This window comes from Varanus komodoensis, unplaced genomic scaffold (genome assembly GCF_004798865.1).
Source record: "Varanus komodoensis strain SLA01 unplaced genomic scaffold, ASM479886v1 scaffold5, whole genome shotgun sequence".
NCBI classification, from domain to species: Eukaryota; Metazoa; Chordata; class Lepidosauria; order Squamata; family Varanidae; genus Varanus; species Varanus komodoensis.
The window spans coordinates 38,474,612-38,501,424 of record NW_025336087.1 but is presented as its reverse complement, the minus strand read 5'-3'; the positions used below and the strand labels follow the sequence as shown (position 1 = coordinate 38,501,424).

General features: G+C 37.8%; 1 protein-coding gene across 8 annotated transcripts in view; it reads right to left on the bottom strand.

Annotated features, from left to right (window-relative positions):
- Positions 1-7,163: 7,163 nt before the first annotated feature.
- Positions 7,164-26,813, bottom strand: part of AUH (AU RNA binding methylglutaconyl-CoA hydratase) — a 49,822-nt gene continuing 30,172 nt past the window's right edge. The window contains exons 7-11 of one of the 8 annotated variants that reach the window (XR_006416339.1): positions 15,162-15,349; positions 10,190-10,240; positions 9,084-9,148; positions 8,581-8,628; positions 7,644-7,687 (exon numbers count right to left, since the gene is read on the bottom strand). Coding sequence is in view for 6 of the 8 variants with exons in the window: in XM_044446839.1 (XP_044302774.1) it covers positions 9,703-9,948; positions 10,190-10,240; positions 15,162-15,349 (485 nt within the window). In the remaining 2 variants the exon portion in view is untranslated. The other 7 variants (XM_044446840.1, XM_044446841.1, XR_006416340.1 and 4 more) reach the window with 7 other exon arrangements.

The following is a 26,813-nucleotide window of genomic DNA, read 5'->3' as shown; positions in this document are numbered from 1 at the left end:
AAGCCACAACTTTTGTGCAGTTTTCACTAAAAATCATACTTAAATTACACAGCATAATTGATATTGAATATCATGATTGGTACTGATTCTGAAGAGATTTGAAACCTTTTCCTTTTCATTTATTTGTTAAAATATGTATATATCATCTTCTGGCACTTGAACTAGGCAATTAACAATGATATGCATTTCAACAGAACAGTAGTTTTTTCAAAGCAATAATAAAAAAATGTTTAACAAGACATTCAAAGATCTTTAAAAGTTTAGTAGAATATAGAGGTTTTGCAGCTGTAACAGGCATGTATCCTGTCATGGACAATGTGCAGCTCTGGGCAGCAGAAGACAGAGCAGGACTTCAGATGATAAGCTCAGCTGATGGGCAGGTTCTTATGGATGTCTAGAAATCTCTTTGCCCTGAGCTATTCAGGGCTTTGTAGATTGCAAACTCCATGAACCAGGACTGGAGACAAAACAGAAACCAGTGCAGGCGCTACAGGATTGGTGTAACAGGAATCAAATAGTGAGCGTCAGAAAACAATGGTCAAATGTGATGATTTGGAGGAAATCGAAAATGCTTATTCCATGATTAGGTAGGGAGCAGTTACTGAATGAGCTGCTTTTGTCACCATTTCCACAAATGAATTATGTGTATCATTTGGACCCCTAGAAATAAATAATGTTTGCTTTTGTTTGCTTTTTCATCAAAGACGATGCTCTGAAGCTGAAACTGGCTGTTAATCATATATACTAACAAGCAGAAAGTGTTCAGTTATTTCTGAAACAAGTTTGAAGTCTGAGGCTTTCATATTTATGTGATGAGAATTATGTCACAAAGTTAATCATTCCCAGGATATGAGCATCCAGGCTAATGAAAATCTTGTGCAAGCAGTCATTAATCAGGAGCATAACATTGCATAATACTTTCTAAAACATGTGTTACGTGATCAGAGTACAAGACTACATAATAGGAAAAGTGTTTGTGTCGTATGCTGACCTTTCCCAAGACAGAAATATAACCATGTGATAGACACTTCTTGCCAACTGCTGCTTATTGCCAACAATTAGGCTTGATGATATGAAGAAAGACAAACTTGTCTTCTTTTCAAGTCTTAAGAAGGAACTTTGAAGTTCTTTTTTTCTGCCATAGTAAACACAACTGTGGCCAAGTTGGCTCAAATATAGTACTGTTGTCCATTAGAAACGCCTCTCGTGAAAGTGGTAATCAAATGTGCAGTTCAAGTGGTTCCTGGCATTTGTGTTAGGGAAAACATATGTATTTTTACAAGATCACTTGGTGAGCCAAACAGAGTATAAAGGTCAGGGGAACAAAGACAGCTGAAGGAATGCATTGCACATCAAATCTCAGCACATAACAATGGTGTTTGAAGTTCTTGAGCAACATCATTAGCAAGAAACTCTTACCTAATCTCCTACCAGTATTACAGAGAACATTCGTGAAACCTTTCAGACAAGCACCCTATAATTATAAGATATAAAAAATGTTTTGCTGCACAAGTACCTGTGGGGCCATGGCTTAATTTGCCAGAACAAAGAAAGCAATGTTTACTACATGGCTGTCAAATTACAGTAGTGCATGTATGCACATATTTTGATAGACATCCTTCTAAGACTATTTACCTGTACCCCAAATAGTGTCCAATCCTTTCTAGGCAGTTGGAAACCTAAAAGTGTCCTGCTGAAATGGATAGTGCAGGCTGTGTATTTCTCCTGATAGTGACCCACACTAAGAACTCCTTCAATCCTTTTCTTTCTGTAAGTGTACAGCCAGGATTGGTCTAAGGGAGACTAATCTTTTTCCGTTCCCCTATTTTTCCACAAATGATTAAGAAATGTTTGCTATGTCGTCTTTAAAAGGTCTGGAAACCAGATGAATTGCCTGCCTCATTTTGGGGCATCCCCCCACACTTTTAGGATAGCTACACAGTTGCCTTTCTATTGATTGGGTACCTTAGGGACACACCCCTAAGTTGTACTTTACCAGCCATATTAACTCTTACTGTGAAGTTTTAGCAGGTATCCCTCGAATGATGGCACTTTCCTCACAGTTTTAGCCCTTTTCCCATTAAAATAAAGAATGGTTGTCTGAATCAGTATGTTGTTGACTAAAAGACAGCTTCTTCTCTCTAGTTGAGGCTTTTTTTCCTAAAGCAAATCAAATTTTGGACTGTACAGACTGTTGGTCAAATCCAACATGGCAATTCCAAACAGCTGTCTTAGGATTGCTTCATATGTTACATTCCCTATGTGGAAACTGGAAAAATCTAATTTTGTACGGAATGTTCCTCATGCAACTGTAGTCTTTGCAAGCCTTTTGCTATGTGTGACAGTCTGATTGCCTGCAGAGTCGGTATGCAAAAAAGAATGGCAACCTTTCCAGCATGGTGCACTCCAGATGTTTTGGACTACAACTCCCAGTATTCCTGACCATTGGTGGTGATGGCTGTGGCTGATGGAAGTTAATGTCCCTTTTTCTAAGGGATAGTTAATTGGTTTGAGAAAGGTCAAAATCTAAAGCAACAGCCAAAGCAATTGAGCTTGCATTTTGAAATTAGGAAATTGAAGCATATGTGATTTATTTTGGGATGTGGATACTCCCAGGCAGTGGAAAATATGTCTGAAATGTAGCAAGCTTCTGATCAGAAATGTACCAGATTTCTGTCTCTGCAGATATACTGTACTAATGAGACTAGTCTGTAAGAACATTGTCCAGGCTTTTAAAATAATTCAGCACTTTTTAAAGTCAGTAGGATTTAGCATGCTGTAGCTGTGGTGAAACTGTGAAACTGTGATTCATGACATCAAGACCAAGCTATCTTCATTGTGAGCATTCATTTAAATCAGTTGCGATCTGTTTATAAGCTTTTCTTAATGCATTTCAAGAATAACCATCATATCCAAAAGTTATACTGTACAATTGATCATAGATACATTTGTACTGAAATTAAAATTTGATAGCATGCTCTTGAGCTATAGTCTATAGTACTGCTTGTTACACTTCACATGGAGCTAAGTGGAATTGCAATTTTCCCTCTAGATGTTAGAAGTAATTTAACTGAAAGGAACGTTTTTCCTAAAAGAAAACTGTTGAAGTTGCAAACTTATTACTTAACTTGGTAACAGATGGCTATTCTATAGCATCCTTTTACAAACTAAATCCAAATTGAGAGGGCTTTTGGAACTGTTGCAGATCACAAGTTCCATATGAGCCACAATGTGATGAGGCTGCAGAAAGGTATCTTCCAGCTCATGTAAGATACTGGTTCCCTCTAGCTGGCATTTGTTAGGCCCCATCATAAGTATTATGATCAGTTCTGGGCATCACACTTGAAGACAGGCAAACTGGAGAAAGTTTAGTGGAGGGCAACAAAGATGAGCAGGAGACTGAAAACAAAGAGGGGAGAGATTTAAAGCATATTTAGCTTTGAGAAGACTGAGCAGATATGATAGCACCTTTCAAATATTTGAAAGGCTGTCACATAGAGGAAGATCAGTATCTCTTCTCAATCATGCCAGAGTGAAGGACATTGGATAATGTAGTGTTAGAAGGGGTCTATAAGGGCATCAAGTCCAACCGACTGCTCAATGCAGGACTCAAAGTATCCTTGACAGATGGCTGTCCAACTGCCTCTTGAATGCCCCCAGTGCAGAAGAGTCCATGACCTACCTAGGTAATTGCTTCCATTGCCATACTGCTTTAACAGTCAGGAAGATTTTCTTGCTGTCTAGTCAGAATCTGGCTTTCTGTAACTTAAACCCATTTCTATGATTCAAGGAATCCCTCTGGATGTATTTCACCAAAATCCAAATCATACTTTACCATTAGCCATGTGGACTGGAGCTGATGGGAGTTGAAGTATAAAATATCTGGAGGCCACATGACTGAGGAAGGCATGCATCTTGGTACTACGTATTTTCTTAACCATTATTTTTTGCAGAGGCTGCACCCAATGCACCTACTATGCCCTGGAATGGTGGACTGATACTACGCATGGAGTATTATGGGGCATGCAAAACTGGCTCTGGGCTGTCAACACAGTTGATACTGTCACTACTTGTAGGAACAGTGGAAAAAACATGCACGGGGGAAGACTGTCCTAGAATCCTTGTCATGGGTGAACCCTTTTTCTGAGAAACCATTGGAGCGTTTCTCCTTCACTTGATCAAATTTGGTGAAATTCTCCTACCATTACAATTTCTCTATCCAGAAATAGGGTGTAGTATTTCAAGAGGCCATTTCTGGATTGCTCTAGTTTTACTGTAGAAATGTAGCAATATATAGTAGCTTGTAATCCATTTGAGAAATCTCCTTTCAAAAGAGAAATAATTTAATACAATATAAATTATGTATGGATAAAACTCCACTAAAATACAGGAGATATTAACCTTTAGACTGCAGGGTTGAATGGAACAGTTGATATAAACATTAAGAGCTCTCTCCCTCTGAAGCTAGGCAGCTCCTTAGTATGCACCTGAGGTGAGAGCAATGGAGCAAGATGAAAGATCACTAGAATACAGTTGGGGGAAGGTTTATGTCAAGCCCTGCCAAACACAGTCTAGAGCCTACTTTGAGCCTACTTTGTAGCAAGGGTGTTGACAAAGAGATTTCTTTTCTACTACCATTGCATCCTCTCAGTGTTTTCCAGTGGAGTTTTTTTCCAAGTGACACACAAGCTTACTGAAATCTGGTCCATGGATGGATGGTGGAATCCTTAGTAACACTCCAAGACAAGTTTATGCAACACTTAGAAAGTAAAATTGCTCACATCTCCAATGATATGGACACTACATTTTGTGCAGTCCCATCCAAAGTACTGACTGATCTAGTTTTATTGTACAACTTTCAGTTGTTGAGGCTGGAGGATAAGGTCAAGGTCTGGCCAAGTTTAGGCCAGACTTATTTGTGTTTGATCCTTGCTCTTCTTGACTTACTGAAACTAATAGGGAATACCTAGACGTCTCCAAGAAGCTGTACATTCTTTCTTGAGAAAGGAGATACTAGACTTTTTAGATGGAGCAGTTAACAGGTCATTCCAAAAAAAAGCCTAACTTGTATCTAACTATACGCTGGTTGCCACTATCACCTTCCTGGGCAAGGTGCATGAATGGGGTAGTTACATGTCAAGTCCAGAAACTTTTGAATTATTTAGAACAGCCATCTCCAACCAGGTGACCTCCAGATGATTTGGTCTTCAACTCCCATCAGCTCAGCCAGCTTCGCTTACTACAACTGGGAGTTTTAGTTCAAAATATCTGGAGGGCAGCAGCTTGGACAAAGCTCATCTAGATCAGTTCCAATCAGGATGTTAGAATGGAAAGTGCCTTTATCAGTCTGTGGGATATCTTTTGTTAAGGACAGGAGTTCAACCTGTGAATTCTATTGGATTTCTTAGTATCTTTCGGTACCATCGACTAGAGTATACATCTGGATATCTTATATGGCCTGGCTGTTGGTGGTACTCCATTGTAGAGGTCCCATCAGTGGAAGACTGATCACTAATTTAAGATAAGAAGATGAAACTATATTACTGGTAGAGAGTAGTAATAAATTGAAATGACTCCTGATGGAAGTGAAAAAGCAAGTGTGGGAGCAGCTGAATATTAGGAAAACAAAAATAATGACTGCAGAATTACAGAACTGTGCTGTTTACAATGAAGGCATTGAAAATGTGAAAATTTTTACATACCTTGGCTCAGTCATGAATTCAAAGGGGGAATACAGCCAAGAAATTCCAAGAAGACTGAGACTGGGAAGGGCAGCAATAAAGGAACTAGAAAAGATCATCAGCTATACGGAATGTTTCACTGGAGACCAAGGACAAGATCATCCACACTATTCTATTCTGATGGCTATGTATGGATATAAAAGCAGGACAGTGAAGAGAGGACATGAAGAAAATTGATGCATTTGAAACATGCAGCTGGTGGTGCGAATACTCTTGACCTACAGAAAGGCAAACAAGCAGGAAAGCTAGATATTTTCCTGAAAGCAGAAGTGACAAAACTGACCCTGTCATACTTTGGGCACATCCTGAGAAGGCAAAACTTCCTGGAGAAGACAAACATGCCAGGCAAAGTTGAAAGCAGAAGGAAAACCAAATATAAGATGAATTGAATCCATTAGAACTGCTGTGTGGGGTTGTCATGGATAGGATATTCTGGAGGGCTTTCATTCATAGGGTCGCAATAAGTTGGACATGACTTGACAGCACACAACAACAAAGATACCAGTTCTCCTCGCATTAACTTGTTATATATGTAACACACAATGGAGCAGATCCAGCTCACTGTTCACACACGCTTCAAGATCAATGAAGAACCTCCCTGATGAAATCTGAACTGCAGTGTTCTTTCAGCCTTTGAGAAAGCATGTGAAGCCTGCCTTTTGAAAGGGCCTGAAGCAGCTGAATGTGCATTTTGCTTCTGTTGTACTGTTGCTATAGAGTTCTTCTGAAATGTATATTACTTGTGACATTCTTTATTGTTAACAGTATTGGGCACCACCTCAGGTTTTGTAGAGTGCAATACAAGCTACCCAGGTTAAACTTTAAAATCAAAATACATTAGAACTGGCCAAAAATCTTAGAGGTTTTAAACCAAAACAAGAGCTAGGTTACTAGATAGTAAGTTACTTCAAGTAGGTTCTTTAGCAGTATTGCAGGTATCAGTTTTATAGTCAGGCATTTTCAGCTCTGGAGTTATTTTGGAAAATGCAGTTTCTAATATGATGATGGCCACATATAAATAGCAGCTTCCCTTGTTGCCGCTACAATTTTCCATGTCATGGAAAAAAACTCTTTTGAGTTCCAGGACAAGGAATCCATTTGTGAAGAATCCTCTAGCACAACAGCTACAGTGTTAGCTGCACGATGAATTTTCTGGAAGAATTGGGTCATACAAGATAAAGCAAATGGTGTTAGCTAGAGGTTCCTTGTGTTAGCACAAATGTAATCTGAATTAGTGGAATGACACCACAGGATACCGCCCAACCTACTGCTGAATTCTAATTAATGGTGAAGAGGTTAAAATTCAGTACAGTGCAATTAATATAGTAAGTCATCCTTTATAATTATGTAAGAACACAATGTAATAAAATTCCCAAGAACTTTCAGAATATATGAACAAATGAGTGCTTTAATTACTGTCACTCTCATCAATTTGGCTAACTTTATTAGCAAATTTAAACATTCAATTAGAATACACATTATCTTGTTGATTTACAGATCCATTTAGCAACATTATTTGGTGTATTTCAGTTTTTATTATGTAGAATTAATTTACTTTGTTGAACAGCAATGTAATGGTTATTTTAAGTTTGTTTACATTTGGAATTTTTATTTTTAATTGATATGCTATATAATTCAAACATGTGGAATAAAATGCTATGCAATTCAGTGACCTTGCAAATACAGTAAGAAGCCCTCAGAAACCATATGTCTATATGCACATTTGAGTGCAATACTGGTATTAAAGTATGAGTGGTTACATTTATAGTCATGTTGCAATATTCCAAGTTCAGAAGCAAAAATACAGCTGAAAAGTCCTGCTACTAGTGCATTTATTTCATTTGTATTTCAAAGGCATCCATTTTTTTCTATTCTCCCTTGTAGCGTGGGGGTCTTTTTTCTTTAAAAGCAAGAAGACCTTCAATTCTGTCTTTTGTTGGAATAGTCTATAACAAAAAATAATAATTTTCAGTGCCCATATTATAAGTTACAGTTCCAAAGAACTTGTCTGTCCAGAGCTGTTAATTTCATTCATAAAATACACAGAGAAATCTAAGGAAACTTGCAAGTTGAGCTATGATAGCAAGGTGCTCTGCAGCTGTTTTAAATCAATCACTCTCTTCTGTACCCAATGTTTCCCTGATTATCAGTGGAAGGGTTAGCACAGTGGGGTCAGTTCTACATAGGATGCTCTTTCTGCACTGAGAAGAACAATAAAGGAAATACTTGGGGTTTCCTAAGTCTAGCCTTCACAGCAAGTGAAATGTCCATACATCCTCTGCCTAGCAATGGGTGAACTTTCTCAGCATTGCTTTTAAAAGGGCTTGCCCAAAGCAAGCTGATTTGGGCTCGATTTAACATGGGGTCAAACAGGCAGGTTTGAAGCTCAGGCCCTTCCAAGTTGATGATGAGGAAATACAAAGAATACAAAGTTGGAAATCTGCTTTCCAACCAGCCTGCCCCTTTTTCTCCCCCCTCCTCTTCAAAACATATCCAAAGATAGTAATAACAGCATTTCTAAATTACTTCAGAAGGCACGGGAATATATCCCACTCACTTCAACATGAAGATACTAGATCAGAGATGCATCATCAAACAACTGAAGATAAATGAACAAGGTCTGCTTCGTCCTGACAAAAATATTGCAATGCTCAAAGGAGGTATTTGTAGATTGCTTCTGGTAAACCTAAATACTATCAGTAGTATAAACTAGTTTGCTATTAAGCATAGAACAATGAAATTGCAAGCCACAGATTACCAGTATTTGAAGACAGTAGGATACTCATAAGCTTTGATTCAGGAAGGCTGCTTGTTTTTTCACATAAACTGAGTTACATACCTGAGCATAACAAGCTTCCTCAATGGCTAAACCTGTTAGGAGGTCTACCTGTGTAACAAAAACATAAAATGTATTGAAAAACAAATTTGTACATCATAAATACTCCAAATGTTTAAAAAATCCTTAGCAAAGATTTCCTTTATTATTACAGAATTACATTGACAAAAAATCCTTCAGAGATTTCCTAAGGAGAAATTGTACCAATACACATCTAACCTGTTATTTTTCAAATTATATTTAATAGAAACTGAACATAAAGATTACTTTATGATACTGTAATTCTGGCTGCTTTATGACCCTATGTAATTTCAAGGCTTGCACAGTTGCGCGCGCGCTCTCTCTCTCTCTCTCTCTCTCTCTCTCTCTCTCTCTCTCATATTACATAATGCAAGGAAACATACAGGTGCATATTTCAGGATACTGTGCTCATTCAAATCTTGGGGCATTTTAAAAAAGCATAGTTTGAGAGTTCAGTTTGGGAATCCATTTCAAGGAAATCTCACCAATAATTATGTCATTCATTTGGGTGTTTCTGGTTGCTATCTCTTAAGAAATCTGGAATACAGAACTATTCATGTTTGTTCATTTTAAAAGCATCACATATATTGATATAAGACAATATAGATCAATATCACATTTTCAGAATGTCAGGTCAAAGAAAACAAGGTAAGTTGGCTTTTGACCAACTGCCTTCCAAAAGCAGGGGAAAGGACATTAATGAGCATTTGGGATAAACCTCATAATATTAAATTCATCGTATCTATATACTATTTTCAGAATAATAGTGTAAAAATAAATCAAATCACTGTTGTTTTTAGCCAAGCCAAGGGCAGTATGTGAAGCCTAAGTAACAGGAACCAGGAATTTTCAAATGGGCAGGTCAGTAGAGGTCAGAGAAAGAAGTGAGTTCATATTGCATTAGAATCAAGTCCTGCTGGCACATCACAACTAGTAGACATGCAGGACCAATGCAGGTTATTGTCCAATCTCTGTACGTCTTTAAGTTTCTTTATTTGCATTACCCATATGCCTTTGCACAAAGATATGGATATATTATGAACAAACCAGTGATTCTTGAAAGGACAAAGAAAATGTACTCCAGGATACTAAACTTAAACAGTCCTACTTTATTAACAAATGCTGTTTTCTAGGAAAGGTGATTCTATGGACAAACAGATTATTCTTCATTTGAATGGTTTTTAAACCGAAGCTGAAACTAGATATGATGACATACTTGCATATGGGAACTGAGATCCAACATCTATGAAGTATGTGCTGCTGCAAAGGTGAGCTGCAGAGTAATACCAGTACTTCCCATATCCTACTAAAACATTTCCCAGCCAGTTTTCTCTCAATGGAGTTTTGAGACTAGAAGAAAACCCCACCAGAGAAAAATGGCTAGGCAGAAGCAATGTCAAAAGAAAGCTTTGGTATGAATTCCACACTTGGCTATGCTTCCTATAATTTCTCCAATCCCTGCTTTATAACTACATTAGGTTATAAAGTAGTTATAACCTACTGACATAACTACATTAGGTTATGTTGCTTTCATATTTACTTGCCCTTTAAACAATACAGTTAGAAAGCAGGCACAAACATGTTTTCTTACTTCCATTCCTTGATTGATGGCCAGTTTTGCAACTCTCATTGCTACTGGTCCCTAGAATTAAAAACATACACAAACCAGAATTTATGATAAAAATATTCAAATATTAACACCTCATTTTATCACCCTTCCATCTGATAGAATTTTGCAAGGTGACAGAAGCCAGACTTCTACAAGTCTGTTAGATTTTTGGGGAAGATACCACATCTGACGGATATGAGTTGGACCATCCATCTCTAAAATCATTGTAGCACACTGATCTCAATAAATGTGTGGTTGGGTTCAACAGTACTGCATGTTAAAGGTATCTTCTGCTCTGGGGAGACCTTTGTTAACATCTCATACAAAAACAATTCCAGAATAAAATTTGAATTAGAACTACAATATTACAACCTGAAGTCTTTTAAAATGTAGTAAAGATACTACTTTAAAAAGCAGTAAAGATAGGTGCACACACAAATTGTACTTTCTCCTTCTCAAATTATGGTTTTATAAAATCATAATTAGACTAATCTGTTAGTTGAGGGTTATAACCCTATGCAGATTTAGGCAGATAAAGACCTACAGCCCCCAGCATGCCCCAGCCAGTATAGCTGGGACTTATAAGCCTTTTTTCTATCAAAACTTGAATAGCATGGTGTTTTAAATCACTCAGCTTCACCTTGGGAAATAAATAAAGAGACAACAGGCCTGTCCAATTATGTTAAACATAGGCACCAACATTTTATTTCACATAATGCGTCTAAGTGCCATCCTTTCTGAAATTCCTGCTCCTCCATAAAGCAGCAAATTTTAAACAACAGTATTGTTTTATTTAACTCTGATTGTGTGCTTATCCAACAATATATGTGCCCTTGAGGCTCAGAAGATTTTACAATAATAAATATTAAAACAGTAAAAACAACACAACACTGATCTTTGGAGCAGAGAAAGAAATAAAACAGTGAATAATGCAGATAATAATAAAAACATGAGCAATGAATTAAGTTTCCAACGCTGAAAAAAGAGAGGGAATGTGTGAATGAATAAAACACCAAAAAGACAACAAGGGTGGTGTCAGGCATTTCCACAGCAGAGATGGTAACACAAAGAAAGCCTCTGGAGTAGCCATACAGGCATCCACAGGAGAAGGCCATCTTCCAGGCAACTTGAATACTGCTATTTAACATTCAGAAAGCGTACCACTATTCTGGCCTGTTTGTTTCACTTCTCACCATCCACTTTTTAATGCAACCACCAGGCATTTGCATCAAATGTTTTTTCAGTGTTAAACTCCATTTCTTTTATGATTTAAACAACTGAATTATCAATATCAAAACACTATACTATCAAAACACTATTGTTCAGATCTGACCCTTTCCCTTTTTTTTGTTCACTATTAATGTGCTAGAGGTTGGTTTTAAAATGGTTATTTATCAAGATCTTGACCTCTGAATGCTGGACCACAATTTAAGAATGAGGGTAAGACTATTTTACTCATGAATTAACAGCACTTTTAAAAGTGTTAATTGAAGCACATTACATTAAAAGCTATGTACTACTAAAAACAAGCACAAGCAAATTTTCAGACAGGCACACACTGATGTGAAACTTAACATACACACTACTCAAGAAAGATGCATATAGTTCTAAAATAATGAGGAAATTAATGTTATAATAATCTTAAAACTAAGGGTTCTTCCAGATGATACCATCTAATAGTGATGGTACTTTGTACTATCTTACATTTTGTCCTTCATTCCTTTTTTCGTTAATATCCTAACACAATGCAATGGGTGTGCATGTGTGTGTGCGTGCATATACACACACTCATGCATACACACAGAATGACAGCACAAGAGCAACTTTATTAAATGCAACTGGACAGGAAAGAACATTAAATAAGCCCAAATACTTATGTAAATTTATTTATTTAAAACATTTTTAGACCATCCCTTACTGTGGTCTTGGGACGGTTTAACAATAAGACAAAACAGAATAAAACACAGCACATAAATTACTTCCTGCAAATACTGTTAGCTGGACTCAAGTATTATGAGCAATTGTTTGTCTCACCAGGAAAAGAGCTACAGAAATTAAAGCTAGGTATAGGTTCAAGTGCAGGTTATTCCACAGACATAATGGGCAATATCACATAAGGTGCAACCCATTATGGTAAGAGTTGTAGATACTTACTTGCTCACCACCCTCATCCCTTCCCTTATTCCTCCAGGCAGTATCCCAGGGAAACTACAGGAGCAATGATCCTCCCTGACAGCCATGATCATGTGCTAATATTGACTTGCTGCAGCTGTCTCTTTGGGTCCTCTCTTCAAAAATCAGCTACAGAGCCAGCTTTTGTGAGTCTCTTAAGGATCAAGAACAAGCTGCACCTTCAAAATGCTGAACCGACTGTCCATGCCTGCCCAGTGGTTAATGCTTTTGTTTCTTTTTTGCACTTGCCATTTTTCCCTGAATTGTTCATGTTGCACTAACATTGTGTGTTACATAAAGTACAGTGGGATCAATTCCAGCCTCAGCTGAGGCAACGTGCAGGGGGCAGCTGACTACGTTGTATCTCAGAAAATGAGCCTTGTTCGCACAACAGGGTCAGCTGTCACTCTGCACTAAGCACAGTCTTTTTGGATTATGGTGGCAGAAGGCAGCGAAGCAGGAGTTGGGTTGATCAACTTGAAAGTTGACTGATTTAGTCTCTTTTCTGTTCAGCCAATGTGAAACTTTTTGGCTTGTGGGTGGGCAGTGGGTGGCAGAGCTGGGAGCATTATCAGTGGATTCGTGAGTCAACCTATCTGATCGCCATCTCATTGCCAACATGGACCTTTTCTGCTTGTAGCAGTAGCATAGCGTGGTAGAGCCAAGCTTGATGCTACTGCTTACCACTTCATGCCATCATGGTGGGTCTGACTTCACGGACACTCTCAGGACAGCTAGTACTAGCCTGGCCACCAGTCACTTTCATCCACTGCAACCAGCAGCAGCTCAAGACAACTGACAGGGGTGGCAGGGAATGGGGGAAAGCTCTGATAACTGCCTCCCAAGTTCCGCTAGAGCATTTTAGGAGCAGCTGTCAGTTGTATTTGCTGGCCAAAATACATTCAATTGTTCTAGGGCTTGACTCATGATAGGGTATGTCATCTTTGGGCAATATAATAACCCACTCTGGGTCAAACAAACCCTACAGCAAACTGTTGATTCTGCTTATGGATACCAACCACAATAAAAACCAATCATAGATAAGTACAAGTAGTTTCATACAGCATGACAATTAGCTAATCACAACAGTTTAACAGTGGTTGTTGTGTTATATGAACCCAATCACTGAGTGTGGTGGTCAACTTATGTATTAGTCCAACTACACCAAACAAAAGCAATATTCCCTTGATCCACATCACTCCTAAAACAACACTAAACCCCTCTTTCCACATATATGAGTACTGGCGAGTTCAAGGAGAGGAGGGCTGGGGAACCTCTCTCACCCAGAGGACTAAATTAAATTTTGGAGAAAACACTTGAAGGCTGCATTCCAGGCTGGGCCAGAGGCAAAGGCAGCATGACAAAAGTGCATGTGCTGAGATATAAAAATGTAGTTTCAAGCTTTTATTGGCAATAACTAAGTCTTAAGAAAGGAATTTCAACCTTTTAGAATAGGTAAAACTTGCACAAAAGGCGGGAAACTACTTTCAGTAGTTGAAGGAAAGAGTGTGGAGCCAGGTGGAAGGGACATGACCATAAGGAGAATTCTGGAGGGCTTGCATGGGACCCCAAAAAGTTAGATTAGACCCCTCGGTATGAGGTTTCCCACCCCTGAAATAGAACATAGGGAGGGATGCATGAGTAAGTTCTTCATTCTTTACAACTTCCACAAAATACGTTCCATAGACTAATAATTCTAAGGGACAAAAAAAAGAACAGAAGGAATTGGGAAGTGTAGGCATCAAGTGAACATGCTCTTTACTTCAACCAGCATGGCACAGTATTACTGAAGTAAAACGGAGACTAGCATGATTTGATATATGAATCAGATGGGTTGTGCAAGGCCACCAGGAGAAAGTAACAAAATAGATTTCTATCACTCACTGAAATTATCACTGAAAGGAATTTAAACATGTGCTCTCTCAAGCCATGTGAAAGATCTGAAGACCTCTGACTACACAATATTACTGCTATTATGTTTATGCAAAGGAAGAATAAGATCTTCTCCATTTTGCACTTCTTTTTGCTTTCAAATCTTCTTGGCCTTATGCTTTAAGTTTATACATACAGTAATTTTTCTAAATTATCCAAATGAGTGTGAGATTACAATGAAATTAATTCAATGCACCTAGATCAGAGAGTAACCAAATATACAGTTGTAAACATTTACAGAAGAAAAATTTAAGTATATATAAAGCTACATACCTAAACACATTTACATGCATACAAATCCCATCAGTTAATGGAATTTGCTTGTGTTTAGAATTTGGGCCTCCAACTACAAAGTGCCTGTTCAATATTTTTTGTTCATGCAGAGAATCTGTAGATTTTAGTTTGGAAAATTGAACTGGGAAATCTAGAGACAAAGAAATAATGAAGAGAATTCAGTAAAAGCCATATCCTGCTCTAATGACGACATACAAATGTAGGTAAGTATGAATGCCGTATTTGAAAGGGTTACGCTTAAACAGTAATAGAAACCTCAAAGGCTTAGCTTCAATTCAACATGATAAATTTGTAACAAAAATACAGATGGATTCAAAGCTGAGATGACTCCACATGGGTAAAATATAATTCCCTAGACTGTGCCCAAGCAGCACAACTAGTAAATATGTGATATGGTTTATATTTGTCTTATCAGAATATCTTACATATTGTTTGCAATAATCATTTTCCTTTTTTGTAAGATTTCCCAATTCTTTTCTTAGTTTATTTTTCTCATTTATTATTCTCTATCACAATAAATTGGCAGGTTAAATAATACCTTCCATTTTGTTTGTACCTGAGGTAAAAATTCTCTTGCCAGGGCTAAAGCTCTTTTATAAGCAGCATCCCCTGCTTCATTTTGTTCTACCACATGATTGATCAATCCTATTGATTTTGCTTCTTGACCATCAAGTACACGTGCAGAAAATATTAGTTCTTTTGCCAGAGAAACACCAATTGTACGAGGCAGCCTTTGTGTTCCACCTGTAGTTTAGGGGAGAAGAAGAAGAAATAGCAAACATTGGTTATGCATTGTTTGGCCTGATCAGTTTCTCTCCAGAAATTGATAAACCAATTTATCTCCATAAACCAGATAAATAATTATTTATTATTTTTATCCCATATCTACTACAAGAATCCTTCAAATAGCTTGCAAAAATATAAAATACATAATACAGCAAAACTAAAGTAATTGCAGCAACATGTTCCTTTCCCTGGCCCACATCCCTCCAAAACAGTAATGGATGTAAACACTAAAAAAAAATTACAAAACATTTGAGGATTTGTACTTCACAAGGCAAAGGGATATGTAGAAGGGTCTCTTTGGAATTCTGTGTGCAGAAAAGTTCATGAAAGAAGAGGCAATCCTTCAGATAGTCATGTCTCAAGCCATTTAGAATTTTAAAACCTAAGATCCATTTTAATTCAGTCTAGAAATGCGGGGTAAATTAAATGTCATATAAGAGATGTTTCATTCATGCAACAACTTCATCTCCCCCGCCCCCCCAGTGCAGCCTTGTGCAAACCTTGTGGCTCCTTAAAGACTGCCAAATTTAAGAAGTTGTGTAAGCTGGAGTCCATGTAATCTGATGGTATAGGTTACATATGGCGAGGAAGGGGGAAATTATAAACAGGTCATGAGAGAAATGAAATGTGCAAAGTACAGACAGCGAAAATATGATGATGCAGTAAACACATGAAGACTATTGTTGTTAGGCAGGATGGCAGTTTATTTACTACATTTGTATGTTGCCCCATAGCCCAAATGCTCTCTTGATAACTCACAAAAAGAACTAAATAAAATAGCTGAATGGGTGTATAAACACATTTCCTAATAAGGGTCTTAACACCTACCACATACATTAAAGAATCAGTACCACTGGACAATGCAGCTAGCTATAAAGATGGTTTTCTGGTTAGACTTCTGCTCTCCTCCTGCCTGCTCCCTGGACTAAGCTGCTGCATTACTGAGAAACTGGGCAGGCATTGCTGTGACAAAGTAACAAGCTCCATCCACAGCTTTATTCTATAAAGCCTTGATAATACATTCCAGGTCAAAAACTCATTCAGGATGGTCCCAGATGATGGAGGCTTTTACATTCAATCCACATGGCATCCAACAGCAGAACATGAAAATCCACAGGGTTGCTCCAGGAGTTTGTTATTCAGGTGAAGGAATGGGAAGGAAGACAGTACTTACCATGGCTTGGTCTTCTAAAGCTTAATGTGGTTACCATATTTTATACTCTGTGAGATACACACATGTATCTCACAGAACAGCCACAAAGTATACTATAATATAAATTATATAATGTGCGATGTCAGAACAAACCTCTCTGGATAAATTCATATATTAATCTTCTTTACATAAAATAAGCAGCTCCCTCACCAATTAATAATTAAGAAGAAATGTGGATGCTGGAATTTTGCCTAATAAAGACATTAATTCAAGTTATTATAAACCAATAGACCAGTAAGCCAATATCAACTAAACATCAACTGTAATCAACCACAAAATGATAGTGTATGCTGCTGACTGATGTTCTACAACGATAATATAGAAGTGTGTATTTCCTGTCATAATCAGAAAAAGGAAGTAACACCCAATCTTTAAAATAACTGGTTCGAATAAACATTCCATCAAAATATAATGTAATAGAACTGTTAAATGTTTTGCAACTTCCACATTATTTAACAGAATAGGAATAACTATTTTAGGTAATCTGTAAACACACACAATACTAACTGTTGCAAACAGATATATAATACTAACATGAACAAATGTAGGCTTCGAACCATTCCTAATTTGCTTAGAATGAAACGCTATTGTATTGCAGCCCACAAGAGACAAGATTTTTATGGTTTGCCAGGCTGGTGCCAGCAATGTAAGGGGAGCAACGGAAGTTATTTTTCACCTTTTCATCTTTCTTTTATATCTGAGTGTACCCTGTCAGGGGCAGGCCCAGTGCTGGAGAGGCTTTTCTTCCCCACTCACCAACAGCCTGCTTTTTCTTCTTCCTCTTCCAAGTCATGACAGCAATTTCAGAACAGAAGCTACCACAAAGCTTTCCCTGGCAGCTGGGAGAGGAGGGAGGGGTGAAGATCTGAGTAGGGATTTTCAAATCTGAGTTTGTAACTCTTTCCACAGGCTTGAAAACAAAAATCCCCAGTATCTTTTAGACCATCATAAGAGGCCATAGGGCTGAATACGTCATCATTTACTCCCTTAATTATCAATTGGTATATGTCAGACAAATCAGGAAAAGGAAAATAAAGAATTATTTACTAATCTTTTTAAAAAAATTCTATTATCTGCTCATGCTTAAGATTAATTTCTTTTCATAATACACGTAACTCAGAAATCTCTATTTTAATATTTCAAGTGATAATTTTCCTTTTTCATCTAATAAATCAAAGTGTATAAACCCTAAACAACCAATTTTCAATCACTGCATAATGATGGATAAATGGGCCAAACATTAACCCTTTTGCAATTACTCAACAGCTATTTTTAGCATTAATTATAGTCAGAAGGCACTGTATAAGGCTCAAACTATAGGTGGCACAGGAGATTTGTGACTAGATCTTCCAGTGTCATTTTACCTCTTACAAGTAAGTGTATAGGGCGTGGCAGCTATCCATCCAAATTACTATTATGATTTGTATGAGGAAAGAGAGGTATCCATATTGTACCTTTTATCATCAATGCAATTAGTTGTAGCTTTGCAGAGGAAGCAATTTAAGTGAAAGAATGTAGGGTGAAAAGGTATAAGGGAAAAGGGGTAAAGCCCATGCCCTATTCCCAATTCAGTACCCACTCATCCCAGACACCATCTAAATAAATAAATCAAGATGGCCACATTGCCTATTGTTGGGCCCTAAGTTGCTCCAATATTAGCCACTAGGCCAAAGGAAGATAACCACTTCAGTTGCAAGGGCTACAGGGGCAGCGCAAGACATGAATGCATGCATGAATACACATAAATGAAATAACAAGGTGGCTACTAGGAGAAAGGCCTCTTTAGTTGTGGCACCTCAGCTATGGAACCAGCTCTTCAAAGAGGTGTGCCAGGTACCTACTCTTTAATTCTTTTGCGGGTCAGGTAAAAACCTTTTTATTTGCCCAGTATTTTAATAGTTAATTTTTATTCTCAATTTTAATACTGTATTTTATTTATTATTGCTGTTGTACCTCTGGACTGATTTGATTGTAGTTGATGCGGGCCTACAGTGCCCATTTTATTTGGGATTACTGTTTTATTGTTTGATTATTATATATTGTTTTTGTTATATGTTCTTTTTAATTTTATGAACCACCCAGAGACCCTTTTGACTAATGAGTGGTGTAGAAATGAAATGAAGTTTTAAATAAATGTGCGCATGCAGGATAAACCTGGAGTTTTTCTTGCTGGCACATGATCTGCTGACATGAGAAACTGGAGACAAGGGATTCCCTTGTAGTACTAGTCCTGGTAAGAGAAACCCCAGGTTTTCCACAGCATTATATAATGACATGAGGGATAATATTACTTCACTAGCACTAGCACAAGCTATGGAAAATCCTGGGATTCTCTTAATGCTAGCAAAGGAATTCCATCTTTATCTCCAGTCTCCAATGAGAAACTGGAGATAAGGGAATCCCCTTGCTAGCGCTAGCTATGGAAAGCCTAGGATTTAGTTCTAAGTAGATGAAACTCAAAGGCAGCTCTGCCACAATTTTTTTTTTTTTTTTTTTTTTTTTTGGGCTGGAAAGTCTGGCAGGTTGCCTGCAGGACAGACTTTTTGTACCTCTGCACAAAGCCAATAATTGGCTGCAAGTATATTTACTTGAGCTCCCTCAGCATCTATGTTTGAATAAAAATATTTGTATAAATAATACATGGACACATTTGCTGATATTAAAAACAACATAACAGAAACTAGCATAACAGAGAGTGTGATGTTAAGGAATGGCTTTCAAACAAATCTGATTAATAAACCATAAGAAAAGTAACAATGAACTAAAATGAGTGGGAGATAGTGTCTGACATTCTGTATAAGCGATGGAAAAAAATCAAATGACAAAACTTAGTATTTAGCATCTATGCATATCTTATTCTATAGATATACACAAAATATAAACATTCATAACAGCTTTTACTGAACATAAGAATGCCACACATTATGAAGGAATGTCATGTTCAACCCATTCTGCAAGAGACTACACTCCCTATTAAACTGGCAAGTGATCATTAATCCACCTCAGTTGTAAGAGGCCAAAGTGACTTCTGTGCCTTTCACCAACTAAGGCTGATGAGATAGAGTCAACTTCCTTCTAACAGAGACATATTCTGGTAAACTCCAGGCTCGTCTGGCATCTATGCTGACTTCCAAACTTCAGGCATAGCTCTTTTCAGGCTTTTAGCCACTTATTTTTATCTTAGTGATTAGTTTTAGCAGTATCCTGTTTGGTTAAAAACTGTTTTATTGATTATTGTTTTGCTTTATTACCTATTGTAAATCACCTTGGAAAATTTAAGTGGAGTGTATTTCACATTTTTTAAATATTTAATATTTATTTGCATTTGCTTTTATATATGATACTATAGAAATAGGCCTAGCCTCTGTGTCTGCTGGGCTAATAAGAAAAGAATAATCAGCTATTTAAAATAATTCATCATCTATATTCAGAAAATGTAAATATAAGAAGAGTTGCTACAGGACCCTTGTCATTCCTAGCAGTTTCTTCATATTGAAGACTTTCAGAGAAGTAATACTAATTCAGTTTAAAACCACAACAATGTAAGAAATTTAAAATATTTTATTATGCATCTTACAGTTACAGTTTGCATTACAGTTCCAAAAGATGATGAGCAAAGAAATGAGATATGAAACAGCAATGATCAACTACCAGATGGTTTTCCTTTTGAAGGAGAACAATTATTGGTAGGCCTGATTCACTCCACTGGCCTTTTAGCAGTAATTTCTTGGCACTATTCAATACACATGAGAAAAAGTAAAATAAAAAAAGTTTAAAGTGATGAACTATGTATGATGATTTGTGAAAAATTAAATAGACAGTTATCTATTTATTGATGGAATTGGTGTATACTCATTTCCTTACTTTGAACAATAAAAGCGAACATGACTGTATATAGGAAGAGAATAATGAAACAGGAACTGTAACACCACAAATAGCCCAGATATAAGTAATTTTAGCTGCAAAATGCACTGAATACACAAATGAAACTCTCTGAGATAGTTTCTAGCAGCTTTCTAGTACTATCAGCTTTCCAGACTAGTTGAAGTAATAGATGTGAGGACAACAGATTTTTTCTAGAATCAAATCAGGGGATAGTTATGTTTTACAAGCTCCAAACCTACGCATTATAAAGCACTAGAACAAGAGATGGTTTACAGATGCCAAATCCATAACACTGGCTGAGGAGGACGAGTTCACAAATTATGTTTAAGCTTAGCAGACAAAATTATTTCTGCTAATCAGCAGGAAAATAGTAATAATGCCTCTGTACACTTGCACAGTTCCTCTCCCCTTCCACCCTACAAATGGCAGCCTACCTGCCTCACTGAACTGAGGGAAGCAGACACTGCTAATACTTCAGATGCTACTGTTCCTAATAAGGGCAAGTTCCGTCCAGGTATCTTTATTAAAATAAAACACTGCTAGAACTTCCTGAGTAAGCATCAGCCCATCCAGCATTTTTAAACGGGGGCCAAATCTATAGAAGACCCTATCTTTTGCTCTCCCTGAAAGAAATCAACTCAAGTTTTTCTTCTTCAGCATTCCCTCACAACCCAATGCAGGCAGTTAACTCACATTGCATCCTCTTCTGTGTGACTCAAAACTTTTTATTAAAATTCAAATTAAACAATTAAATAATAGATACATAATTCTTAATAACTCAGTTGAAAAATAGATGAGTTGGACAGATGACATGAAGTGGATTGATGTGGTGAAATTTTTATTTATTTATTAGGCTTATATCCTGCATCTCTCTCTCTCTCTCTTTCTCTCTTTAAAGAACTCAAGGTGGCTTAGATCATTCTCCTCTTGTTCTCAAACTTATCCTCACAACAACAACCTTGTGAGGTAGGTTGGGCTGAGAGCCTGTGACTGGCCCACAGTCACCCAGTTGGCTCCATGGTTGAGAAGGGACTAGAACCCAGACTGTCTTGAGTCCCAGTCCTGCACTCTAAAACAACATAAGGCCAGACTATCAAGTTGAAATCTAGGGCAGCAGCAGAGAATCAAGCCTGAGGGAGGTTTCTTCCAAATTGAGAAAATGCTGGTAGAAACTGAATAGGAAATCATCTTAGGGACAACTAATCAATTCAAGGCATCAAGGTCCTGAACAGCTGTAAAATGCCTTGAGTACCTTGGAAGGAAAAATCTGGGCCATAAATATAATAAAAGAATGGATGAATGAATGTCAACTATGGCAAAATTTAAATATGTTTGGTTATAACTAACTTTTTGTTAGTCCATCAAATTCAACAGAATTTCAACATATATATGCAATGTAATAATAATATATAGAATGGCAGGGCCAGAAATATCTTGGTAACTTCCTTTACTAACAATGCTTGCTCTGACCCAAGATTCTTTCATCACTTCAGTATCCTTTTTAATGTAGATTTCCCCCTTCTTTATTATAATACAGCCTTCCAAAAAAGAAAAGTGTTCACTGTAACAGTGCTCCGTATTTACCATATTTTTCGCTCGATAAGACGCACCTGACCATAAGACACCCCTAGTTTTTAGAGGAGAAAAACAAGAAAAAAATATTCTGAATCAAATGGTTTACTAAACTATTTAATAAACTATAACAGAATACAGTAATACCATATTTCAACCTTGTAAAGTGAACAGCAGTCAACAGCGGCATTAACCATCATCACTGTCATTAACAAAAGAGAGACTTTAAAGTTCGAGTACTCTTCTAGTTTTCATTGAACCCATAGAACTCATCATCACTAGAGTCAGAATTTATGAAGCTCTGTTGCTCAAAATCACTGACTTCACTTTCTTAGTCAGTAGTGGAATTATTGAAGGAATCCACAATCTACACCAGTTATACAAGAGCTGCTGCAGACAATTCAATAACAAATCTAAAAGAGCCAGTAATGTCCACGCTGCCCTACTAGTAAATAATAGAAAAAAACTTCTGACAAAAAATGAGATATTGTACGGTAAATCAAACACACAGCAGACTAAGTAGCCTTTGAAGAATAAACTTCATACACGAAGGTAATGCTGTTCAAATATCCACTGATCCTAAAAAAAAATGTGTCTGATCAACTAACAGATAACTGATCCATGGAAAGCTTCCTGATAATCACAGGCACATTCCCCATCACTTCCCCATGGGCTTCATTAAAAGATGAGTTGCCATTTGAAAACACACACCGACCTGTGATTAACAGCTCTCACCTGTGCCGGAGGAGGGGGGCGGAGCAGGGCGCGCTGAGCACGTGCTGGCTAGGTGGTGCCACGTGGGGCCGGCAGCATGCCGGCGGTGGTCTTCTGGGCGGCACGGTGGCGGCAGGTCTTCCCAGGCGGTGGGAGTGAGCAGTTCCCAGGCGGGGGGTGAGCAGTCTGTCTCTCTGTGCAGCCGGTGGGTTAAAGCCTGCGGCTCCTCCTCCTCCGCACCTCTCCCCCTGAGCGGCACAGCTTTCACCTGTGCCGGGGGGAGGCGGAGCAGGGCGCGCTGAGCATGTGCTGGCCAGGTGGTGCCACGTGGTGCAGGCGGCCGGCAGCGTGCCGGCGATGGTCTTCCGGGCGGCACAGCGGCGGCAGGTCTTCCCAGACAGTGGGGGTGAGCAGTCTGTCTCTCCGTGCTCTCCGTGTGGCCGGCAGGTTAAAGGCTGCAGCTCCTCCTCCTCTGCATGCCTCCCCCTGAGCGGCACAGCTCTCACCTGCGCCGGGGGGGGGGGCGGAGCAGGGCATGCCGAGCACGTGCCAGCCAGGTGGTGCCACATGGTGCAGGCGGCTGGCAACATCCCGGGCATCGGGCACACACACATTTGCTCTATAAAACGCACAGACATTTCCCCTTACTTTTGAGGGGGGAAAAAGTGCATCTTATAGAGCGAAAAATACGGTACATACTTCTGTAGATCAATCTAATTCCCCATTTGTGAGCAACACGCTCCATACCAACTGCAGGATTTGCATGGCCTCCTGATCAGATGAAGTCAGACCATATCTAGTAATGGCAAAAAAGTGCAGTTACTTTAAATAATTCTGTCTCCACATCCATATAATATATACAGCTATTATATCATTAGACTGCATTACACATAATACTTCCCTCCTCACTTGGTTATGAGTAGCTTTTACACCAATATTGTGCAATTGAACAAATCTTTCATTTCCATTACGTGATATTCAAGCTAGAATTCTTCTTCCAGGACATTTAGAATACATTGCCAACTCATCTCATCATCCACTTCTTCTGCACTGAAAGCTTGATAGGAATAATTCTTTTTTATAGAGTAATCCAAAACAAATGTACTGTTATCTTAATATAATGAGATGTCCATAATGTTGTATATCATGAAATATTTAGCACTGATTTTATGGGGAAGTATTGCAGAATATTTGAATATTGGCTATACTTTGTTGTGAATCACTTCTAGTTGATGACAAAATTTGAATGATATGCCAAGATTCACCATAGTTACCATATTAAGCTCTGGTTAGCGGAAATGCGTGCCAGGCTTGGTTTGGATTTTTAGTCCACAACTGGAGTTTTTCATGTTGTACAAATCCTGCCATTAGGGCATAAGTGAGAGTTAAACAATCTTACACAATCCTCCAACAAGCCAGTTGGGGCTTCCATATTCATAATATTGTCTGGCACATTCTATGGCTCATCAGGTGTTGATTAATTATGATGGGTTGTCATGTTGTTTGAATCAGCCCATTCAATACAATGAAGTGACTACCTATCAAGCATACATGCAGCTCCTATATTACAAAAGGAAGAGACTTTAAAACAAAACACAGTAGGAAGTGGTAATTAGCAATATTCATAACATTGTCTGGCACATTCTATGGCTCATCAGGTGTTGATTAACTATGATGGGTTGTCAAGTTGTTTGAAGCAGCCCATTCAATACAATGAAGTGACTACCTATCAAGCATACATGCAGTTCCTATATTACAAAAGGAAGAGACTTTAAAACAAAACACAGTAGGAAGTGGTAATTAACAAAGTAAGAAGCTTCAAGTAATTGGATTTTTAAAAAATGCATTAATGGCTAGATTCAAAATAGAAGTCATAAAAAGCAAATTCTCTGTAACTACATAAGATGTATTAGAAAGACTTATTAGAAACTGAAGAAAAATATATCTGATATAAAACATGCAACATCAATAAAGTAGTCATTCCACCTCAATTGAAAGAAAATATTAAGTTTTAGAACGTGTTTTTCAAAAACTCAACTAAATCAGTTAGTGGGAGAAAGAGCAGCCCTCAACAAATATGCTAGCCATGTGAAGCTTGCGTTGCCTTTCTCTACGTCCTTCCTGGTTTTAGAGCCAGGGTTATGGGCCGCCTCCTTCCTTCTCTTTGCACCTCCTTTCTTAATTTTCTAGCAATATACAAGGGAGCACTCCAGGTGAACTGAGATGTCCCCTGACTTTTGGCAAGAAAAAGTGTCCGTGAGTCATCCATACTTGAGAAACTGAGGGGAGTCCAGGAACACATCCCCAAGAATAAACTTGCTGCACAGGGTATTTTCCACATATCCCACCTTTAAATAAAAATCTGAGAAAAATAGGAATGGGACACAAAGTTGCAACTTGGCAAGGACACAATGCCTATGCCAAACTGCAACTCTGTATCCTACTGGTAATAATTTTTATCTTATTTTTTAAAGGTGGGTATATGGAAAGCACCCTTTGCAACAGAAATCTCATGGTGCTGGGGGCATACTCATGTAGTTATGTGACCTTGAACTGCACCTCACTTGCTGAAAAAGTCATGAGGCAGCCAGTATAATATTGTTAACAGTGGCGCAGGGGACACAGCATAATTCCTACAGTGTTCCCTGGGATACTGCAGGAGGACTGAGTGGGAGAGGAAGGGGAAGAGGAGGAATAAGGAAGTACACAACTCCTGCTGTGCCTGCTCATTTGTCAGGCAAAAAGGAATCTGAACCTCATTGCATCCTAAACATTCCCAAAGGAGATAATATGCTGTGCACACCTAACCACCCACTTATCTTTGGAGTCCCAAATGGCTTCCATGGTATAAAACGCTTCATCAGTTGAGCTTTGTGTAGCAATTGTAGTCCCTCTTGGCTATAGCCAGATCACAGTTATCCATGCAGGGTTAAAAATTAATTTGAATTACTATAATGCATAGAATGTGGGGTTGTCAGTAAATCTCAGTGTGAAATGCAACTGTTAAGATTGCTGACTTGGACCATGCTCAAGGAATATAGGACATCAATCTTAAACTGCACTGGCTCCTGATCCACAGCATAATTCAGAATGCTAAACTCCTAAATGCTTCAACACCAGGGTATTGCAGTAACTGCCTTCTTCACATTAATCTGCCCAGTTATTAAGATCAGAGTCAGTCTTAATATAGAAAGAAATACAGATAGAATTATTTCAGCTGTTATACTCCATCTCCAGAAGGCTCTGTCCAAGGAGGCTTGCCTAACAGTAAGCTCTATCTTTCTCTGGTACCGCATAAATTCATTTCCATTCACCCAAGCTTTAAAAAAAAGTAAGAGTGCTATTTAGCAGTAGTTTCATATTTATAGTATGGCTGCTTTGTTCATTTTTTAATCTTTTAATTTTTGTTAGGCATTCCTGGAGCCCTTGGAAAACACAATGGAAGTGCTTATGGTAAATATAAACTATAACATATGAATAAATTCAAAGACTACCAAAGTACTCACTGCAATTTCACAAGCTACATTTGATAGAGAACTGTATAAAAATAATCTATGGCTATCTAACAACTCTCATTATTGCATCTGTATGTTTTAAAATCATCAAGAATTCTTTCAATATATATGCTTATCTACTGCAAGGATTTTGCTCTAAGTAGCTAGCTGGAATTCATAAACTGCAAGAAACTTGTTGATCAGAATAATTTAGCAAGAAAGTTATGACTATTTGTAGACAATTTTGTATTTTTAATACTATTGATGAACTGAATTTAGTAAAGGTCAGGGTGAATAAAGATCAGTGATTTTTTAAAATTAAAAATTAGATTTTGATTTAAATCAAGTTTTATTTAAACTGGATTTAAAAAATACAATGCTTTTTGAGGAAAAAATCCAAAACTATCTAAATATAGTTTTCTATTTAAGATACTTTATAGTCCAAAGGTTACTTTTGATGAAATAAGGATTAGTTTTTAATTATGCAGCATAAGGTTGTATATTCCTGTAATGTTTAACTTTTTCTGGTAAATGAATTCTATTA